At 44.4% G+C, this 23027-nt stretch overlaps 1 protein-coding gene across 2 annotated transcripts in view; it reads left to right on the forward strand.

Annotated features, from left to right (window-relative positions):
- Positions 1-23027, forward strand: part of abcb6a (ATP binding cassette subfamily B member 6 (LAN blood group) a) — a 164680-nt gene that overhangs the window by 2246 nt on the left and 139407 nt on the right. For both annotated transcript variants that reach the window (XM_078403249.1, XM_078403248.1), the window contains exons 2-3: positions 6306-6837; positions 19777-19914. In XM_078403249.1, coding sequence (XP_078259375.1) covers positions 6322-6837; positions 19777-19914 — 654 coding nt within the window. In that variant the 5' untranslated portion in view covers positions 6306-6321. The remainder of the gene's footprint in view (positions 1-6305; positions 6838-19776; positions 19915-23027) is intronic.

Consider the following 23027-nt stretch of genomic DNA (forward strand, 5'->3'; position numbering starts at 1 on the left):
TCCAGTGAATACAAGCCTAGTCTTTTCAATCTTTCCTCATATGTCAGTCCTGCCATCCCAGGGATCAATCTCGTGAACCTACGCTGCACTGCCTCAATTACAAGGATGTCCTTCCTCAAATTGGGAGACCCAAACTGTACACAATACTCCAGATGTGGTCCCACCAGGGCCCTATACAACTGCAGAAGAACCTCTTTACTCCTATACTGAAATCCTCTTGTTATGAAGGCCAACATTCCATTAGCTTTCTTCACTGCCTGCTGTACCTGTACGCCAACTTTCAGTGACTGGTGAACAAGGACACCCAGGTCTCGCTGCACCTCCCCCTTACCCAACCTAACTCCATTGAGATAATAATCTGCCTCCTTGTTTCTGCCGCCAAAGTGGATAACCTCACATTTATCTATATTATACTGCATCTGCCATGCATCTGCCCACTCACTCAACCTGTCCAGGTCACCCCGCAACCTCCTAACATCCTCTTCACAGTTTACACTGCCACCCAGCTTTGTGTCATCCGCAAACTTGTTAGTGTTGCTTCTAATTCCCTCTTCCAAATCATTAATATATATGGTAAACAGTTGTGGCCCCAACACCGAGCCTTGCGGCACTCCACTCGCCACTCCCTGCCATTCTGAAAAGGACCCGTTTACTCCTACTCTTTGCTTCCTGTCTGCCAACCAATTTTCTATCCATGTCAACCCCCTACCCCCATTACCATGTGCTCTAATTTTAGTCACCAATCTCCCATGCGGGACCTTATCAAAGGCTTGCTGAAAGTCTAGATACACTCAATTCCACTGGCTCCCCTTCATCCATTTTACTTATCACGTCCTCAAACAATTCCAGAAGATTAGTCAAGCATGATTTCCCTTTCATAAATCCATGCTGACTTGGACTTATCCTTTTATTGCTATCCAAATGCACCCTTATTACCTCTTTAATAATTGACTCCAGCATCTTTCCCACCACCGAAATCAGGCTAACTGGTCTGTAATTCCCCGTTTTCTCTCTCGCTCCTTTCTTGAAAAGTGGGATAACATTAGTTATCCTCCAATCCACAGGAACTGATCCCGAATCTATTGAACATTGGAAAATGATCACCAATGCGTCCACTATTTCTAGAGCCACCTCCCTGAGGATCCTGGGACGCAGACCATCAGGCCCTGGGGATTTATCATCCTTCAGTCCCATTAGTCTACCCAATACTATTTCTTGCCTAATGAACATTTATTTCAGTTCCTCTACCCCCCTAGATCCTCTGTCCTCCAGTACATCTGGGAGATTGTTTGTGTCTTCCTTAGTGAAGACAGATCCGAAGTACCTGTTCAACTCTTCTGCCATTTCCTTGTTACCCATAATAATTTCACCCGTGTCTGCCTTCAAGGGACCCACATTTGACTTTGCTACTCTTTTTCTCTTAACATATCTAAAGAAGCTTTTACTGTCCTTTATATTCTTGGCCAGCTTCCCCTTGTACTTCATCTTTTCAGCCCGTATTGCCCGTTTTGTTACCTCCTGTTGTCCTATGAAAGTTTCCCAATCCTCTGGCTTCCGGCTGCTCTTTGCTGTGTTATACATCTTTTCTTTTAGATTTATTCCATCCCTAACTTCCCTTGTCAGCCACGGTTGCCTCCTTCTCCCCTTAGAATCTTTCTTCCTTTTTGGAATGAAATGATCCTGCGTCTTCCGGATTATGCCCAGAAATGCCTGCCATTGCTGTTCCACCGTCAATCCTGCTAGGATTCCTTTCCAGTCTACCTTGGCCAGCTCCTCTCTCATGCCTTCACAGTCCCCTTTGTTCAACTGCAACACTGACACTTCCGATTTAACCTTCTCCTTCAAAACAACATTGCAGATTAAAACTAATCATATTATGATCAACCTCCAAGAGGTTCCTTTACCTCGAGTTCTCTTATCAAACCTGGTTCATTCGACAACACTAAATCCAGAATTGCCTTTTCTCTGGTAGGCTCCATTACAAGCTGCTCTAAAAATCCATCTCGGAGGCACTCTACAAACTCTCTTTCTTGGGGTCCAAAACCAACCTGATTTTCCCAGTCTATCTGCATATTGAAATCGCCCGTCACCACAGTGGCATTACCTTTCTTACATGCCAGTTTTAATTCCTGCTGTATCTTACACCCTACATCCGGGCTACTATTTGGGGGACTGTAGATAACACCAATTAGTGTCTTCTTGCCTTTACAATTCCTCAACTCAATCCACAGTGACTCTACCTCGTCAGTCCCTATGTCTTCCCTCGCAAGGGACTGAATTTCATCCCTCACCAGCAGAGCTACCCCACCGCCTCCGCCCACCTGCCTGTCCTTTCTATAGGATGTATAACCCTGAATATTAAGTTCCCAGGCCCGATCCTCCTGCAGCCACGTCTCTGTAATCGCCACAATGTCATATCTACCAACCTCTAACTGAGCCTCTAACTCAAGCTCATCTACTTTACTTCTTATACTTCGCACATTCATATACAATACTTTTAATTCCTTTCTCATCTCACCCTTCACATCGATCCCTATTACACTTGGCCATACTCTCCTATCCGTTTGTGAGCTTTCTTTCCCGTTAATTCTGGGGTCATTAACTATCCCTTTACTCTGTTTCCCTTTAACTCCATCCTTGACTATCCCATCACTTATCACCCACCCCCCCTTTTCACCCGCATTTCAGCTGCGCCCTTGATTTGTTGTTAACAACGGCAGTCCATGTGTTCACTTTTTTCAAAGTGTGGAACCACTATGCAGAAACACCAGAGGAATTAATTTACGGGCCTCATGAGAGGAATCATAGAATGAATGGAAAACAATTGTTAGGAACAAGCTACTGGGTTGGTGGTCGAAGCAAATCGTGGCATTTAAAATACTTTTGAATATGCCAGTGGATATGCAGGAATTGGAAGGATATGGGTTATGGGCCAAAGGGCCTGTTCGTGTGCTGTACTACTTTATGTTCTATGCCATCAGGTGTTCATCTAATGTAATAATACGTTCTAAGTTCAAGTGATAGTAGCAGAATTAGCCCATTCGGCCTATCAAATCTCCCTCCAAACACCATTCTCCTGCCTTCTCCCCATAACCCCTGACACCCATACTAATCAAGAATCTATCTATCCCTGCCTTAAAAATATCCACTGACTTGGCTTCCACAGCCTTTTGTGGCAATAAATTCCACAGATTCACCACCCTCTGACTAAAGAAATTTTTCGTAATAATCTTAGGGGCTTTTTTATTTTTCAGACCAGGCAGCACAAAGTAGCAAAAGGAACTAGCAAAATAAGTTCATTAAAATAAAATTGGACGTTATTGAATAATATCGTACAGCATGGAACCAGCGTGTTCTCCACAATGAGTCTGTGTTGACGATCAAGCATCCAATTACGCTAATCCCATTTTATTATAGACAATAAACAATAGGTGCAGGAGGAGGCCATTCGGCCCAGCACCGTCATTCACTGTGATAATGGCTGATCATCCACAATCAGTACCCTGTTCCTGCCTTCTCTCCATACCCCCTGACTCTGCTATCTTTAAGAGCTTTATCTAGCTCTCTCTTGAAAGCATCCAGAGAATTGGCCTCCACTGCCTTCTGAGGCAGAGAATTCCACAGATTCACAACTCTGGGTGAAAAAGTTTTTCCTTGTCTTTGTTCTAAATGGCCTACCCCTTATTCTTAAATTGTGGCCCCTGGTTCTGGACTCCCCCAACATTGGGAACATTTTTCCTGCATCTAGTTTGTCCAGTCAATAGACAATAGGTGCAGGAGGAGGCCATTCGGCCCTTCGAGCCAGCACCGCTATTCAATGTGATCATGGCTGATCATTCTCAATCAGTATCCCGTTCCTGCCTTCTCCCCATACCCCCTGACTCCGCTATCCTTAAGAGCTTTATGCAGCTCTCTCTTGAATTCATTCAGAGAATTGGCCTCCACTGCCTTCTGAGGCACAGAATTCCACAGATTCACAACAGACCTTTTATAATTTTATACTTCTCTATAAGACCCCCTCTCATCCATCTAAACTCCAGTGAATACAAGCCCAGTCTTTCCAATCTTTCCTCATATGACAGTCCCGCCATCCCAGGGATTAACCTGGTGAACCTACGCTGCACTCCCTCAATAGCAAGGATGTCCTTCTTTAAATTAGGAGACCAAAACTGCACACAGTGCTCCAGGTGTGGTCTCACCGGGGCCCTGTACAACAGCAGAAGGACCTCTTTACTCCTGTACTCAAATCCTCTTGTTATGAAGGCCAACATGCCATTAGCTGTCTTCACTGTCTGCTGTACCTGCACTCTTACTTTCAGTAACTGGTGTGCAAGGACACCCAGGTCTTTTACGCTATTACGCTAATCCCATTTTATTCTTCTGATTTTCCCATCACTGCCTCCAGATTCTACCACTCATAGTTGAACAACGTGCAAAGGTGTTTCACTGGACAAGTTGACCGGTGGGGATTGAATAGAATGAGTTTATATTTTATTCTGTAGATTTTTGAAGAGCAGGAAGTAATCTTTTGGGGCATGTTAATTTTTATTGTTGGAGAGAAAGGAATTGTAGATGCTAGAGGAACTCAGTGGATCAGGTAGCCTCGGGTTGAGCCTCTTTAGACATTGTAGTACTAGGTAGAAAGCTGGAAATGAGAGGCAGGGCAGGACAAAGCCTGAAAAGTAATGGGTATATGGGAGCGGAGGGGTAGGGTAAGGTAAGTGACAAAGGTTAGATGTGAAAAGGAGACAAAAGAAGAGGAAATGTAATACCGGAGGAGGGATAGAGGTGAACGGGGACAGGGGTGGGGGGGGGGGGTGGGGGGGAGGTGGTGTTAGGTGTTGTTGATCAGATGTAGCAAGGTTGTTACTATTAGCTGGATGTAGTTTTTGGATAAGGGATTTGGTGGTTTTGGACTGAGATGAAAAATGACTTCACTCAGGGTTGTTAATTCAGTTTCCCTAGCTGGCAGTGAATATTCATTTAAATGGTTATAGACCAAGGCTGAGATCAGTCAATTTCTGGGAACAAGCAGCCCGAAGGGTAGAACATTTGAATTGAAAAGAACGTAAAAGTTCAACCATGATCTAACTGAACAGTGGAAAGGGATTTTAGGAGCTAACTGACCTATTTCTTATGTTATTGAAATTCATTGCTTTTATTCATTGTTTTAGGTTTTGTGCAATTAGGGCAGCACGGTGGCGCAGCGGTAGAGTTGCTACCTTACAGCAGCAGAGACCCAGGTTCGATCCAGACTACGGGTGTTGTCTGTACTGAGTTTGTACATTCTCCCTGTGACCTGCGTGGGTTTTCTCCGGGAAGCTCCGGGTTCTTCCCACACACCAAAGGCATAAATGTAAATTGTCCCTAGTGTGTGTAGGACAGTGTTCGTATGTGGAGATCGCTGGTCGGCACGGACTTGTTGGATCGAAGGGCCTGTTTCCGCGCTGTATCTCTAAACTAAACTAAACTAAACTAAAAAAGTTTAAAGAAGGGTCTCGACCCGAAACGTCACCCGTTCCTTCTCTCTGGAGATGCTGCTTGGCCCGCTGAGTTACTCCAGCATTTTGTGTCTACTTTAAACTAAAAAACTAATCGGCCTGCACTTAGTGTTATTAAACATATTATTGACAAATAGTTGGTTAGGCAGTAATAGCATGCAAAGTATATTCGTTCACCAGTAGACAATAGGTGCAGGAGGAGGCCATTCGGCCCTTCGAGCCAGCACCACCATTCAATGTGATCATGGCTGATCATTCTCAATCAGTACCCCGTTCCTGCCTTCTCCCCATACCCCCTGACTCCGCTATCCTTAAGAGCTCTATCCAGCTCTCTCTTGAATGCATTCAGAGAATTGGCCTCCACTGCCTTCTGAGGCAGAGAATTCCACAGATTCACAACTCTCTGACTGAAAAGGTTTTTCCTCATCTCAGTTCTAAATGGCCTACCCCTTATTCTTAAACTGTGGCCCCTTGTTCTGGACTCCCCCAACATTGGGAACATGTTTCCTGCCTCTAACGTGTCCAACCCCTTAATAACATTATACGTTTCGATAAGATCCCCTCTCATCCTTCTAAATTCCAGTGTATACAAGCCTAGTCGCTCCAGTCTTTCAACATATGACAGTCCCGCCATTCCGGGAATTAACCTAGTAAACCTACGCTGCACGCCCTCAATAGCAAGAATATCCTTCCTCAAATTATGAATACATGCTTATGAGTTGGTATTATACGCATTATGTTTTTGTTAACTTCTGCAATTATAATTGTTAATTTCTTACACTTTGAATTTGTTTTATTTTACAGCCGTGTGTTCGAAACAATGGTTATTCTGGAAGGTTACTGTGAAGGCAACGCATCCTTGTCAGAAATATGGATTCATCAAGGACTATTCCCATGTTTTTATTTCACACTTGTTTCAACGGTACTTTTGAGCATTGTCTTCTTCCTTGGTGCACTGCAGTGCGCATGTTACAATATATATGGTACCACCATGGAGCCAAAGCATGTACCTCGTTCTCGTCTGTTCCACCTTCAGCTGCTTCTGACAATAATCCTGCTGCTGCAGTTTGGAACCTACATCCTCTGGCAGGTCTTCAGCTTGGACACCATCTATGGATACATGATTGTATATTCTTGCCTATCTCTCATCGGATGGGCATGTACCATCTTTCTGCTACATTTGGAGCGCAGAAGGGTGATGGTGCGCGACAGAACACGTGGTCACGGTACCATTCTACTACTTTTCTGGGCTCTGGGATTTGCAGCGGAGAATCTGGCTTTTGTGTCATGGAAAAGTCCTCTATGGTGGTGGGCCCTGGACAATACTGACCAGAAGGTAGGTTCTGGAAATATCACTTAATATGGAGGTAAAGGTTCATTAAATGTTTAAAATGAAGTTTTCACAGATCCACACAAGAGTAACTGGTGACATACCTGTAATTTGGGTATTTATTATGACCAATGGCGGGTTTATTATGACCACGGAGGGTTGCTGGGCCCGAAGGAGAGATTTGCACCCAATGGGTCCATGCCCATCTATCAATTGATATAATACAAGTTTGGTGATCTGTGAGAACAGTCCCCCAAAAATGTGACGTATTTTGCTTGGGATTATGTTGGAACATTAAACTGAAAAGGTGATGTATTTAGTTTGGGTTTATGTGGGAACAGGCCTTCGAAAGTATGATGTATTTGGAGAGGGAATTTCTAATTGGAGGATGAGGGGTAGAATGGCTTGGGGAGTGAAATCCAAGGATTTCCTATAAGTAGCTGGAGGATCCAATGTGCTTGTGGTGCTTATTATTTTAAAGTACTGAAATGTGCCACTGCTATCCTAAAGACCTGGAAGATTAAAAGTTTTAATGGAATGAATGGAATGGAATACTTTATTGTCACATGCAAACGCTTTGTTTGCATACCCAAGGTATGCAAATAGTGACCACATAAATGGCGCTGACAAAGTTACAAAGTATGCTGCGCCGGTTCCCCCTTTGCTCTCCACCTTCTTCAGAATGGATGCCTGGGTATTATTAGCTATAAGGAAAGTTTGGGCAGACTTGGATTATTTTCTCTGGAGTGCCAAAGGTTGAGGGGAGACCTTACAGAGGTACATACAATTTTGAGAGGCACAGATAGGGTAGACAGTCAGAATCTTAATTTGGTCTCCTAATTTGAGGAAGGACATCCTTGCTATTGAGGCAGTGCAGCGTAGGTTCACCAGGTTAATCCCCGGGATGGCGGGATTGTCATATGAGGAAAGATGGGAAAGACTGGGCTTGTACACTGGAATTTAGAAGGATGAGAGGGGATCTTATAGAAACATATAAAATTATAAACGGACTGGATAAGCTAGATGCAGGAAAAATGTTCCCAATGTTGAGGGATTCCAGAACCAGGGTCCACAGTCTAAGAATAAAGGGGGCATTTAAACCCGAGGTGAAAAAAAACGTTTTCACCCAGAGAGTTGTGAATTTGTGGAATTCTCTGCCACTGAAGGCAGTGGAGGCCAATTCACTGGATGAATTTAAAAGAGAGTTAGATAGAGCTCTAGGGACAAGTGGAATCAAGGGATATGTGGAGAAGGCAGGCACAGGTTACTGATTGTGGATGATTAGCCATAATCACAATGAATGGCGGTGCTGGCTCGAAGGGCCAAATGGCCTCCTGTACCTATTTTCTATGTTTATTTTTCCAGTGGTGGAAATATCAAATACTAAGGGCATAGCTTTAAGGTGCAAGGGGCAACGTTTAAAGAAAAACATTGTAGACCAAAGGGCTCGTTCCTCTGCTGTACTTTTCCATAAAGATCAAATAACATTTTCAATGTTAAGGACACTGGGTGATTGCAAAAAAATGGTGCTGGGGTGAAAGATCATCTGTTAACTTGACCAGACTCGAGGGGCAGCCTGCTCCTGCTTCTCGTTCACATGTTCTTATGACCCTGTGTCTCTGGATGATTGAATGAAAGAGTAAGAACTAATTGAATATTAGTGAAGGGCGAAAGGCAAATTTTGGGGGGCTCAGTCACACCTATTGTATGCACACATCTTGATGGGTTTTCAAGATCTAAAGCAATCAGATTTAAAGCACTGATTTGAAGTAGATTTTATTGTCTACCTTTTACATGTGTAGGAAGGAACTGCAGATGCTGGTTTACATTGAAGATAGACTCAAAATGCTGGAGTAACTCAGCGGGACAGGCAGCAACCCTGGATAGAAGGAATGCTCTATTCCTTTGTGGTCTGAAGAAGGGTCTCGACCCGAAACTTCACCCGTTCCTTCTATCCAGAGATGTTGCCTGTCCCGCTGAGTTACTCCAGGATTTTGTGTCTGCCTTTTACAGAACAATGTTTTTGTTAAACAATTTTAATATCAGTACAGTGAAGGGTTATTTAATTATCAAGAAGATGGAGGTATGCATATAGCTAATTAGATTGACCTGAGTTTGGAATGAAGCACTTTTCATATGGGAGAAGAACAAGGCTATGCATCTTGTGTGGCATTATTTACTATTTCACAAGCCCTTCCTGTGCAATGTAGTGTTGTATAATCTCAGCAACCTTCTGACGGTGTGCTTTTGTTTACTTAACCAACCTTTCTAATAACCAACCTGAAGACTGGAACGGCTAGGCTTGTATACACTGGAATTTAGAAGGATGAGAGGGGATCTTATTGAAACATATAAGATTATTAAGGAATTGGACACGTTAGAGGCAGGAAACATGTTCCCGATGTTGGAGGAGTCCAGAACCAGGGGCCACAGTTTAAGAATAAGGGGTAGGCCATTTAGAACGGAGATGAGGAAAAACGTTTTCACCCAGAGAGTTGTGAAACTGTGGAATTCTCTGCCACAGAAGGCAGTGGAGGCCAATTCTCTAGATGCTTTCAAGAGGGAGCTAGATAGAGCTCTTAAAGACAGCAGAGTCAGGGGGTATGGGGAGAAGGCAGGAACGGGGTACTGATTGTGAATGATCAGTCATGATCACATTGAATGGTGGTGCTGGCTCGAAGGGCCGAATGGCCTACTCCTGAACCTATTGTCTATTGTCTTTCGGGGCACATGCAATAATTCAGCATTATCATAATCATCCCCGTATCTCTGATTTAAGTTTATTGTAGTGACATTCAACTAGAATTGCTGAATCCCGGTTGTCTCAACTCATAACTTTTGTATAATTAAAAATTATTGCAACTTGCGTTAATCTATTCAGTAAATTGAATATGTACTTAAAAAAAGAGATCTGTTGAAAGAGCAGAGGAGTGACGACCTAGGACAAAGAAGAAACAAAACAGAAATAGGTCTAGTCTGGATACTGCTCCGCCACTAAAATAAAGGACGATCTTTTATTTAGTAGAAACAAGGAACTGCAGATGCTAGTTTACAAAAAAGACAAAGTGCTGGAGTAACTCAGTGGGTCACGCAACATCTTTGGAGAATATGGACAGGTGACATTTTGGGTCAGGACCCTTCCTCGGACTGATTGTGGTGGGGGGAGCAGGTTGAGGGGAAGAAAGCTGGAAGAGAGGTTGGCGTGGTACAACACATGGCAAGTGATAGGTGGATACAGATTGGGGGGGGGTTGGGGGGGTTGATAGCAGATTGTTGGACAAAGGCCAGAGGTGAAAAGACAGAAGGTTTGAGAAAAAAGGATAGAAGGGTTACAAATTGTGGAGCTAGAATATGGAATGTAGGGGGAAGGGGAGGGTAGAAATAGATGCTAGTCCAGGTGGGGAATAGGGGAGAGAGTGCGGAGGACGAAGGGGGGAAGAGGGCGGGGTTTAGGTTACCTAAAAGTGGAAAATCCAATGTTCACACCGTTGGGTTGTAAGCCCCCGAACGGGATTTGCACGATGGTCCTCTTGGTTGCGTGTGGCCTCACTCTGGCAATGGGGGAGGCCCAGGACGGAAAGGTCAATGTGGGAATGGGAAGAGGAGTTAATATGGTTAGCAACAGGAAGCTCCAGCAGGCCACGGTGAGCCAATCGTAAGTGTTCAGTGAAACGGTCGCTGAGTGTAGGTTTGGTCTCGCTGATGTACAGGAGGCCATAATCCAAGTGAATCTGATGGCAGGGTGGAAGTTAGTGGTGAAGGTAATGAAATCGATGAGTTCTGCACATGTGTAGGATGCAGCCCCGATGCAGACATCGATGCAGCAGAGAAAAGTTTGGTGTATATTTGGAACAAGGAATGGTGGCATGGTGGCGCAGCGGTAGAGTTGCTGCCTTACAGCAAATGCTGCGCCAGAGACCCGGATTTGTTTCCAACTATGGGCGCTGTCTGTATGGAGTTTGTACGTTCTCCCCGTGATCTGCGGGGGTTTTCTGCGAGATCTTCGGTTTCCTCCCACACTCCAAAGACGTACAGGTTTGTAGGTAAATTTGCTTGGTAAATGTAAAAATTGTCCCGAGTGGGTGTTAATATGTGGGGATCGCTGGTCGAAGGGCCTGTTTTCGCGCTGTATCTCTAGACTAAAAAAGAGCTGTTGGATGTAACTAACAAAAATACAGGCATTGATGGGGTCCATGCGAGTTCCCAAGGCTACTGCTTTAATTTGAAAAATATGAGAGTAGTCAAAAGAGAAGTTGTTGAGGGTGAGGGTGTGCTGCCAAGCGGAGGATGGTATTATAGGGAAATTGATTGTATCTCTGTTCAAAGAAAAAATGGAGGGCCTTGAGGGGATGAAGGTGTAAAGGGACGGGACTGACTCCACCATGGTGAAGATGAGGCAATGGGGGCCTAGAAATATAAAGTTGTTGAAGGGTCTCGACCCGAAACGTCACCCATTCCTTCTCTCCCGAGATGCTGCCTGACCTGCTGAGTTACTCCAGCATTTTGTGAATAAATACCTTCGATTTGTACCAGCATCTGCAGTTATCTTCTTATACAAGTTGTTGAAGGACATGTGAGATGTCTTGAATGTAGGTCAGAAGGGAATGGACAAGGGGGGATAGAATGCATTCAAGGTATTTGGAGATGAGTTCTGTGGGGCAGGAGCAGGCAGAAACAATGGGTCTGTTGTGGATTTTGGGATGGAGATCAAAGCAGGTGGTGCATGGCTGGGAACGATAAGGTTGGTGGCTGTGCTGGAGGGGAGATTGCCAGATGTGAAGAGATCAGAGACAGTCTGATAGATAATGGCCTGGTGTTTGTCTGGATCATAGTCGAGGGGTAGGTCTGAGGAGGTGTCTGAGAGCTAACCCCTGCCCTCAGCCTGCCAAATTACAACGGCACCTCCCCCATTGGCCTCCCTCCCACAATCTGCCTTACAGCGAATGCAGCGCCGGAGACTCGGGTTCAATCCTGACTACGGGCGCCGTCTGTACGGAGTTTGTACATTCTCCCCGTGACCTGCGTGGGTTTTCTCCGAGATCTTCGGTTTCCTCCCTCATTCCAAAGACATACAGGTATGTAGGTTAATTGACTGGGTAAATGTAAAAATTGTCCCTAGTGTGTGTAGGATAGTGTTAATGTGCGGGGATCGCTGGGCGGCGCGGACTCGGTGGGCCGAAGGGCCTGTTTCCGCGCTGTATCTCTAAATCTAAAACAAAAATCAGTCTGAAGAAGGGTCCAGACCCAAAACGTCACCTATCCACGTTCTCCGGAGATGTTGTCTGACCCGCTAAGTTACTCCAACACTTTGTGTCATAGACAATAGACGATAGACAATAGGTGCAGGAGTAGGCCATTCGGCCCTTCGAGTCAGCACCGCCATTCACCATAATCATGGCTGATCGTGCACAATCCTGCCTTCTCCCCATATCCCCTAACTCCTCTATCATTAAGAGCATCTAACTCTCTCTTGAAAACATCCAGAGAATTGGCCTCCACTGCCTTCTGAGGCAGAGAATTGCACCGATTCACAACTCTGAGTGAAAACGTTCTTCTTCATCTCTGTTCTAAATGGCCTACCCCTTATTCTTCAACTGTGGCCCCTGGTTCGGGACTCCCCCAAGATCGGGAACATGTTTCCTGCCTCTCGCGTGTCCAATCCCTTAATGATCTTGTATGTTTCAATAAGATCCCCTCTCATTCTTCTAAATTCCAGAGTATACAAGCCCAGTCGCTCCAGTCTTTCAACGTACAACACTCCCACCATTCCAGGAATTAACCTTGTGAACCTACGCTGCACTCCTTCAATAGCAAGAACGTCCTTCCTCAAGTTCCTCATCTTTTACTTAGTACCGTTTCCAACATAATTTTTCTTCATCCATTTGATCAAAATCTTCCATAATTTTAAGGGCCACAGGAGAAATGAACTTCAGTCTTCTGATCGTATGTAGACACAAAATGCTGGAGTAACTCAGCAGGACAGGCAGCATCTCTGGAGAGAAGGAATGGGTGGCGTTTCGGGTCGAGACCCTTCTTCAGAAGTCTCTGGTATGAAGGAGTAAGATGTAAATGAATATTAGTGAAGAGCTAAAGGCAGAATTTTGAAAATTGGCTATACAGCATCTTCATCTTAATGTTTTTTAAAGGTCTAAAGCAATTAGATAAAGATGCTGATTTGAAGAAGAATTTATTGTTTACCTTTTACAGAATCAGTCAATCGGTCAAAAAACTCTTTAGTATCATTACAATGAAGGATTGTTTTACCTTCAAGAATCTGGAGGTATGAGTGTTGTTGATCAAATTGACCTGAGTTTGGAATGAAGAACTTTCATAAAAGAAAAGAACAAGGCTATATGCATACAGTACCAAATATTTTAGTCTTTGACCTGTGTTGTGTTGTCCAAAGCCCTTCCTGAGCAATGTACAATTGTGCAATCTCTGAAACAATCTGATGATGTGCTTTTGATTGCTTAACAAACTTTTTAGGGCACGTACAATGATTCAGCATTATTATATAATGATTCAGCATTATTATCCCAGCATCGATGATGTAATTTTATTGTAGTTACATTCAACTAGAATTGTTGAATCACAATTGTTGAAACTCATAGTGTTCATATGTTTTTAAATTATTGTTACTTGCATTAATCTGTTTAGGAAATTTAAAATGTACTTGGAAAGGAGGTATTGAAAGAGCAGAGGAGTGAAAAGCTTGGACAAAGAGAATAAGAGCAGTTTAGTTTATTAATTTATTATTGTCATATGCAACAAGGTACAGTGAAAAGCTTTTTGTTTCGTGCTATCCAGTCTGTGAAAAGACTATGTATGATTACAATCAAGCCGTCCACAGTGTACAGATATAGGATAAAGGGTATATCATTTAGTGCAAAGTAGAATCTAGTAACAGAGCTTTATTTGTCATTCGGTACCGAGGTACCGAACGAAACTACATAGCAGTCATACACAAAAAAGAACACAAGACACATAACCCCAACACAAACGTCCATCACAGTGACTCCAAACACCCCCTCACTGTGATGGAGGCAACAAAACTTCCACTCTCTTCCCCACGGACAGACAGCTCGTCCCCGACCGACCCGCACAGTCCCCGCGGCCGAGCCGCAGGGGGCGCTGAAACGTCTCGCGGCCGACCGGGCGATGGAAGGCCCCGCGACCGAGCCTTGCGCAGCTAAGTCCCGCGGCCGAGCCGCACCAGCGATGAAAAGTCCCGCGGCCGAGCCGCACCAGCGATGAAAAGTCCAGCGGCCGAGCTGCACCGGGCGATGTAAAGTCCCGCGGCCGAGCCGCACCGGGCGATGTAAAGTCCCGCGGCCGAGCCGTGCGCAGCTAAGTACCGCGGCCGAGCCGCACCGGGCGATGTTAGGCCCCGCGGCCGAGCCGCACCAGCGATGTAAAGTCCCGCGGCCGAGCCGCACCGGGCGATGCAAAGTCCCGCGGCCAAGCCGCACCGGGTGATGTAAAGTCCCGCGGCCGAGCCGTGCGCAGCTAAGTCCCGCGGCCGAGGCCGCACCACCGATGAAAAGCCCCGCGGCCGAGCCGCACCGGGCGATGTTAGGCCCCGCGGCCGAGCCGCACCCCGTGCCATGAGGAAGAGCCCTAAAAGAGAAAGGTTTCCCCCACCCACCCACACCCACACCACCACCCCCCACATATACACAACCAAAAAAAACCAAAAACCATCCCAACACCGACACACAAAAAAAAAAAAAGGAAAAAAAGACGAACAGACTGCTAGCGAGCCGCAGCCGTTAGGCGCCGCCACTTCCGGTTAAAGATAGTTTGCAGGTCTCCAATGATTTGGTGGGAGATTGAGACCGCTCTCTAGTTGGCGAGAGGACGATTCAGTTGCCTGTTAATAGCTTGGAAGAAACTATCCCTGAATCTGGAGGAATACATTTTCAAACTTCTGTACCTCTTGCCTGATGGAAAGAGGGGAGAAGAGGGAATGACCGGGGTGAGACTAGTCCTTGATTATGTTGGTGGCCGCATGAAGTGTAGATGGAGTCAATGGAAGGGAGTTTGGTTTGTGTGACGGTCTGGGCTAAGTCCACAACTCTCTGCAAGTTCTTGCGGTATTGGATGGAGCTGTTTCCAAACCATGCTGTGATGCATCCCGATAAAATGTTTTCTGTAGAAGTTGGTGAGGACATGCCAAACATTCTAAGCCTTCTAAGGAAGTAGAGGCAGTGGTGTGCTTTCTTGGCCATTGCTTCAACGTGGCTGGTCAAGGGACTCCTTCCGGGCCAGTTGCTTTCTGTGGGTTCACCCTCAGGAAGGCTGATCTAACTGAACGGAAGAAACAAAAATAGAAATAGGCATAGAAACATAGAAACATAGAACATAGGTGCAGGAGGAGGCCATTTGGCCCTTCGAGCCAGCACCACCATTCATTGTGATCATGGCTGATCGTCCCCAATCAATAACCCGTGCCTGCCTTCTCCCCATATCCCTTGATTCCACTAGCCCCTAGAGCTCTATCTAACTCTCTCTTAAATCCATCCAGTGATTTAGCTTCCACTGCACTCTGTCGCAGAGAATTCCACAAATTCACAACTCTGGGTGAAAAAGTTTTTTCTCACCTCAGTTTTAAATAGCCTCACCTTTATTCTAAGACTGTGGCCCCTGGTTCTGGACTCGCCCAACATTGGGAACATTTTTCCTGCATCTAGCTTGTCCAGTCCTTTTATAATTTTATATGTTTCTATAAGATCCCCTCTCATCCTTCTAAACTACAGTGAATACAAGCCTATTCTTTTCAATCTTTCCTCATATGTCAGTCCCGCCATCCCAGGGATCAATCTCGTGAACCTACGCTGCACTGCCTCAATTACAAGGATGTCCTTCCTCAAATTAGGAGACCAAAATTGTACACAATACTCCAGATGTGGTCTTACCAGGGCCCTATACAACTGCAGAAGAACCTCTTTACTCCTATACTGAAATCCGGGCCAGTTGCTGTACCTGCTGTACCTGCACGCCAACTTTCAATGACTGGTGCACAAGGACACCCAGGTTTCGCTGCACCTCCCCCTTACCTAACCTAACTCCATTAAGATAATAATCTGCCTCCTTGTTTCTGCCGCCAAAGTGGATAACCTCACATTTATCTATATTATACTGCATCTGCCACGCATCTGCCCACTCACTCAACCTGTCCAGGTCACCCTGTAACCTCTTAACATCCTCTTCACAGTTTACACTGTCACCCAGCTTTGTGTCATCCGCAAACTTGCTAGTGTTGCTTCTAATTCCCTCTTCCAAATCATTAATATATATGGTAAAGAGTTGCGGCCCCAACACCAGGCCTTGCAGCACTCCACTCGCCACTGCCTGCCATTCTGAAAAGGACCATTTCACTCCTACTCTTTGCTTCCTGTCTGCCAACGACTATCCATGTCAACACCCTACCCCCAATACCATGTGCTCTAACTTTAGTCACCAATCTCCCGTGCGGGACCTTATCAAAGGCTGTCTGGAAGTCTAGATACACTACATCCACTGGCTCCCCTTCATCCATTTTACTTGTCACGTCCTCAAAAAATTCCAGAAGATTAGTCAAGCATGATTTCCCTTTCATAAATCCATGCTGACTTGGACTTATCCTTTTATTGCTATCCAAATGCACCCTTATTACCTCTTTAATAATTGACTCCAGCATCTTTCCCACCACCGAAGTCAGGCTAACTGGTCTGTAATTCCCCGTTTTCTCTCTCGCTCCTTTCTTGAAAATTTGGATAACATTAGCTATCCTCCAATCCACAGGAACTGCTCCTGAATCTATTGAACATTGGGAAATGATCACCAATGCATCCACTATTTCTAGAGCCACCTCCCTGAGGACCCTGGGATGCAGACCATCAGGCTCAGGGGATTTATCATCCTTCAGTCCCATTAGTCTACCCAATACTATTTCTCGCCTAATGAAAATTTCTTTCAGTTCCTCTACCCCCCTAGATCCTCTGTCCTCCAGTACATCTGGGAGATTGTTTGTGTCTTCCTTAGTGAAGACAGATCCGAAGTACCTGTTCAACCCTTCTGCCATTTCCTTGTTACCCATAATAATTTCACCCGTATCTGCCTTCAAGGGACCCGCATTAGACACAGCATAATCTACCAATCTTTTGGTTAGTATTGTATACTAGCTGTATATTCCTTGATTCCCTCAATATCCAAAAGTAGAAACAAAGACAACAGGAGCACTAGTGAGCCATTGAATCTTCTCTGCAGATAGTGGATTATTAGTGTTTTATTGTATTCCGTTCCATTTGATAGCAACTCAATAGCAATTTATTTTGAGAATTAACATTTCCAAACAGGTAATTTTATAAAAGATCTAAATAGCTGCTTACTGAATATAATGCAGGCAAGGGTATGCCAGACAATGTCTCATACATGCCTTCGTTACTTGGCTACTGTCCAGTATTATTACTGCAAGTTGTTTTTTCATGGATTTCTGTGACACAGCAAATTTTTTGCAAAGTCTTGAGCTGTTCCTCGAGAAATTTCAGTATTCTAGGACAACCTGCCTTTTTTTGGTACACAAGTGTTCCTCTTTGCAGGTCTCTAGAACCAGGCATGGACATCCGTTTTGTAGGAGTAGTTATAGAAAGTAACTTGATCTCTATCTCAAGTTCATATTCTCATAAGTTCATAAGGTTCATACAACTTGTTCACATTGACTCCACTTTGAAATGCAGCTTAGAAGAAGGGCCAGTCTTTCCCTGATGATGTGAGGCAAAAGTGATGTATGATTAGACTGGGGAGAGACTAAAATCTGGAGGAAATGGGCAAGCAGTGAGCTGATGAAGAGAAGAGTGAGGTCAGTAGTCCTAAAAGAAAATACAAGGTATCTGAAATAAAATAGTTTGTAATGAAATCAAAGTTTTGCATTGGAAATATGCTGTGGGTTAGCGAGCATTTATGAAGAGGGAGAAAATGAATTAAGGTTACTCAGCAGGTTTGGCAGCTTCCATGGAGTGAGGAATGGTGTTAGATTAACGTGTGATTAATAGTGCAGATCCATGGTGTGCAATATTACTCTCAGCATGGTCCAGGGTAAGTCCTTCACTGGAAGGCCCCGCTCCTAGCACACTGCCATGACCCCCGCACGGTCGTTCCTCTCCCAATGCTCGTGTTCAGGGAATGGAGGGATATGGATTATGCGCAGGTAGATAAGGGATGATAGACAATAGGTGCAGGAGGAGGCCATTCGACCCTTCGAGCCAGCACCACCATTCTATGTGATCATGGCTGATCATTCTCAATCAGTACCCTGTTTCTGCCTTCTCCCCATATCCCCTGACTCCGCTATCATTAAGAGCTCTATCTAGATCTCTCTTGAATGCATTCAGAGAATTGGCCTCCACTGCCTTCTGAGGCAGAGAATTCCACAGATTTACAACTCTGACTGAAAAAGTTTTTCCTCATCTCCATTCTAAATGACCTACCCCTTATTCTTAAACTGTGGCCCCTGGTTCTGGACTCCCCCAACATTGGGAACATGTTTCCTGCCTCTAACGTGTCCAACCCCTTAATAATCTTATATGTTTTGATAAGATCCGCTCTCATCCTTCTAAATTCCTGTGTATACAAGCCTAGTTGCTCCAGTCTTTCAACATACGACAGTCCCGCCATTCCGGGAATTAACCTAGTAAACCTACGCTGCATGCCCTCAATAGCAAGAATATCCTTCCTCAAATCTGGAGACCAAAACTGCACTCAGTACTCCAGGTGCGGTCTCACTAGAGCCCTGTACAACTGCAGAATGACCTCTTTGTTCCTATACTCAACTCCTCTTGTTATGAAGGCCAACATTCCATTGGCTTTCTTCACTGCCAGCTGTACCTGCATGCTTCCTTTCAGTGACTGATGCACTAGGACACCCAGATCTCGTTGTACGTCCCCTTTTCCTAACTTGACACCATTCAGATAATAATCTGCCTTCCTATTCTTACCACCAAAGTGGATAACCTCAAGCTTATCCACATTAAACTGCATCTGCCATGCATCCGCCCACTCACACAACATATTGGCATCATGTTCAGCACAGACATTGTGGGGCGAATGGCCTGTTCTTGTGCTATACTGTTTGTTCTTTGTTTGTTTAATATTCATCTGCACTCACAGTAAAGCTTTCACAGCTGTCACAGTTTTGTTGTTTAACCATCATTCTTAAGATAAATAATTTTTTGCGTTCCTCATTTTATTTCTCAGTGACCATCTTGTATTGCTGTGTTCTCAGTATGTCCTTTCCCATGGGTGTAAATATTTTCTCTTCATCCATTTGATCAAAATCTTTCATAATATTAAGCGCCTCAGGAGAAAATAACCGATCTTTTATAAAAATCCATCATAGCTCCCATGCTTTTAAACTCTATGCCTCTATGGTCAATCCCTTTTTTCTCAAACTGCTCTGCCAATTTTGAGCTGTACGTAAAAGTTTGTATCATGTTGTTCATTTGATAGCAGCATTAGCTAATATTATTTGTTTCTTGAGCTTGTTTTTGATTTATAGGGTGAATGATATGCTGTATTATAGAACCTCTATAGAAGACAAAGTATATGTGCAAGGTAGACACAAAATGCTGGAGTAACTCAGCGGGACAGGCATCATCTCTGGAGAGAAGGATTGGGTGACGTTTCGGGTCGAGACCCTTCTTCAGATATGTGCAGGCAAACTGTGAGAGCTAAACAATTGTTACTGCACTGAAGAAGGGTCTCGACCCGAAACGTCACCCATTCCTTCTCTCCAGAGATGCTGCCTGTTTCGCTGAGTTACACCAGCTTTTTGTGTCTATCTTCGGTTTAAACCAGCATCTGCAGTTCCTTCCTACACAAATGTTACTGCACTATCTTTTCAGATGACTATTGACCATTCGTGTAATCGTATGTTGATTAGTGCCTGACAGTATTTCTGCTTTCTAGGTACACTTTGGTCTGTGGATGGTACGATATGTCTGTACGTTTCTGTTGTTTGCCCTTGGATTGAAAGCACCAGGTTTGCCTCGAAGACCCTATATGGTGATCATTAATGAGGATGAACGAGATGTTGAATGCAATGAGGTATGTGAATAATTAAAAGAGAGCTTGGATTTACATAGCATTATTCAAAATCTTGGAACAAAGCAGTGCTTTTGCATGCATTAATACAAGATATTAGCTGAAGAATAACAATTGGGTAATAAATGGGATTTTCTGCTTTTTATCTGAAAAGAAAGGGAGGTTCTTAGTTTAATATCTTTTTGAAATACTGGGGGAGTTTAGAAACTGTTTATATTACTATCAATGTCAAATAACCTCTATCTGCTAAGGAGACTCAGGTCCTTTGGAGTGCAGGGGGCACTCCTAAGGACCTTCTACAACAAGGTGGTTGCATCAGCCATTTTCTATGGAGTGGTCTGCTGGAGCAGCAGCATCTCAGTGGCGGAAGGGAAGAGACTCGACAAGCTAGTCAGCTCTGTCCTGAGTTGCCCCCTCGACTCAGTGCAGGTGGTGGGAGAGAGGAGGATGATGGCAAAGTTAACATCGCTGCTGGACAACGACTCCCACCCCATGCAGGACACTGTCACTGCACTGAGTAGCTCCTTCAGTGACAGACTCCTTCACCCCAAGTGAGTGAAGGAGAGAAATAGGAGGTCCTTCCTTCCCGCTGCTGCGAGACTGCACAACTAGCGCTGCTCCAAGCAGACGAGTCAACAATAACAGCTAAGAACACACGGAAACTGATAACAGTTTATGTATCTTTTATTTATAATGAATGATCTCTTACTCTCTTGCTATCCACTTTGCTGCTGTAACACTGTAAATTTCCCCGGTGTGGGACGAATAAAGGAATATATTATTATTATAACAGTAGTGTGTTGTGAGACGTCACGTGTCTGAACATTATCGTGGTGTAACTATATAGTGACGTTGCACTTGAAAAAAAATATTTTCAAAAAACACCATTAACTGCCTGGAGACACAAGAGACTGCAGATGTTGAGTTTTGTTGAGTTTAGTTTATTGTCATGTGTAATGAAGTACAGTGAGAAGCTTTTGTTGCTTGCTAACCAGTCAGCGGAAAGACAATACATGATTACAATTGAGCCATTCACAGTGTACAGATACATGATAAAGGGAATGCCCCGATAGTAACGTTTAGTGCAAGATAAAGCCAGTAATGTCCAATTAAATGTGTAAGAAGGAGCAGAAGATGCTGGTTTAAACCGAAGATAGACACAAAAACCTGGAGGAACTCAGAGGGTTAGCCAGCATCTCTGGCGGGAAATGGACAGAAGATGTTTCAGGTTGGGACCTTTCTTCAGACCAATAACTGTCTCCTTTATAGGGTAAATAAAATATGAAATACAAGCTCACTCCATTCTTGCAGAGTAGCAATTATCCATTACAGCTTTCAACCTACACTGATCAGCCAAAACATTATGACCACTGACAGGCGAAGTGAATAACATTGATGATCTTGTTACAATGGCACCTGTCAAGGGGTGGGATATATTAGGCAGCAAGTGAACAGTCAGTTCTTGAAGTTGATGTGTTGGATGCAGGAGAAATGGGCAGGAGTAAAGACCTGAGCAACTTTGACATGGGCCAAATTGTTATGGCCAGACGACTGGGTCAGAGCATCTCTGAAACGGCAAGGCTTGTGGGGTGCTCCCGGTCAGCAGTGGTGAGTACCGACCGACAGTGGTCCGAGGAGGGACAAACCACAAACCGGCGACAGGGTGTTGGGCGCCCACGGCTCATCGATGCGCGAGGGCAACGAAGGCTATCCCGTCTGGTCCGAACCGACAAAAGGTCTACTGTGGCACAAGTCACAGAAAATGTTAATGGTGGTCACGGGAGGAATGTGTCACAATACACAGTGCATCGCACCCTGCTGCGTATGGGGCTGCACACGGAGGACCAACAGCATATTAGGCAGGTGGTCATAATGTCTTGGCTCATCAGGTCATAATGTTTTGGCTGATCGGTGTATACTTAAACAGAACGATAGGACCTTTCATCAATATTTCTTTTGATGAAAGATACCTAATATTCCAGCACTCCCTCAGGTTTTCACTGGGCCGTCAACTAGGATAATTAATTTGTTTCTCAAGATTGAGTGTATAGTTATTTGAGTTGGAGGCAGAAAATGGAGTTGGGTTCCAATTAAGTATTCTTTCTTTCTTAATATTTTATAGGTGTCTATAAATGCTTTTAGATGTTCTAAGTGGCAGGGTGTGACTAGTGGTGAAATTGTGTCAGGGCTTGCACCATTCAGCTTACATAATAACCTTTTAGAAGATGGGTTAGAAAACCACCTGTCCTGATTTATCAGTAACACAAAGGTAGGTGATATTGTATGCAACGTGGATAGCAGTCTTCAAAGTGAATTGGATAAATATGGAACTATGGTGAAAGTACAGAGAGGCTTGCACACCGTGACACCGTGTTTAGGTTTCTGCATCTCTGGCGCTATAAGGCAGCAGCTTTACCAGCTGTGTCACTGTGCTACCCAACATTTCATTGAAAGATGGTCACCCTCACAGCAGTTATGGGATCGTCAACCTAAATTATGTTCAACTCCCCAGAATAAGGCTGGAAATTGCAACATTCAGAGCTTTACTTACTGAGGCAAAAGTGATACAAAAGTGTTAGAATGGTTTAATTAAATATCTCAGGTAGATGTTTTTCAGTAGAGCAATAGATTGATACAGTGTGGAAATAGGCCCTTTGGCCCAACTCACCCACACTGGCCAACAATGTCCCAGCTACCCTAATCCCACTTGCGTGCGTTTGGTCCATATCCCTCCAAACCTGTCCTATCCATGTACCTATCCAACTGTTTCTTAAACAATGGGATAGTCCCAGCCTCAACTACCTCCTCTGGCAGCTTGTTCCATACACCCAACTGCCTCATCTCATACCACCAGTAATTGTTGGTGGTATGAGATGAAACTAAACATAGCACAAAAAGTAAGGAAATTTGTGTTTGGTAGATTATTTCTTTGTTGTAACAATGCTTCTTGGCAATAAATCTTATACCATTGGAAAGCCTGTTTATTTCCCTTTTAAATGGTGCCACATTTGTAAGGAACATGCATTTGTGGGATGAGCAGCAGAGCTGAGTATATGGGTTGCGCCCATGAAAAATCTGCCAAATCTTCTCTGCCAATGCCAAACAGCTTATTCTGC

Source organism: Rhinoraja longicauda, chromosome 8, assembly GCF_053455715.1.
Source record: "Rhinoraja longicauda isolate Sanriku21f chromosome 8, sRhiLon1.1, whole genome shotgun sequence".
Lineage (NCBI taxonomy): Eukaryota > Metazoa > Chordata > Chondrichthyes > Rajiformes > Arhynchobatidae > Rhinoraja > Rhinoraja longicauda.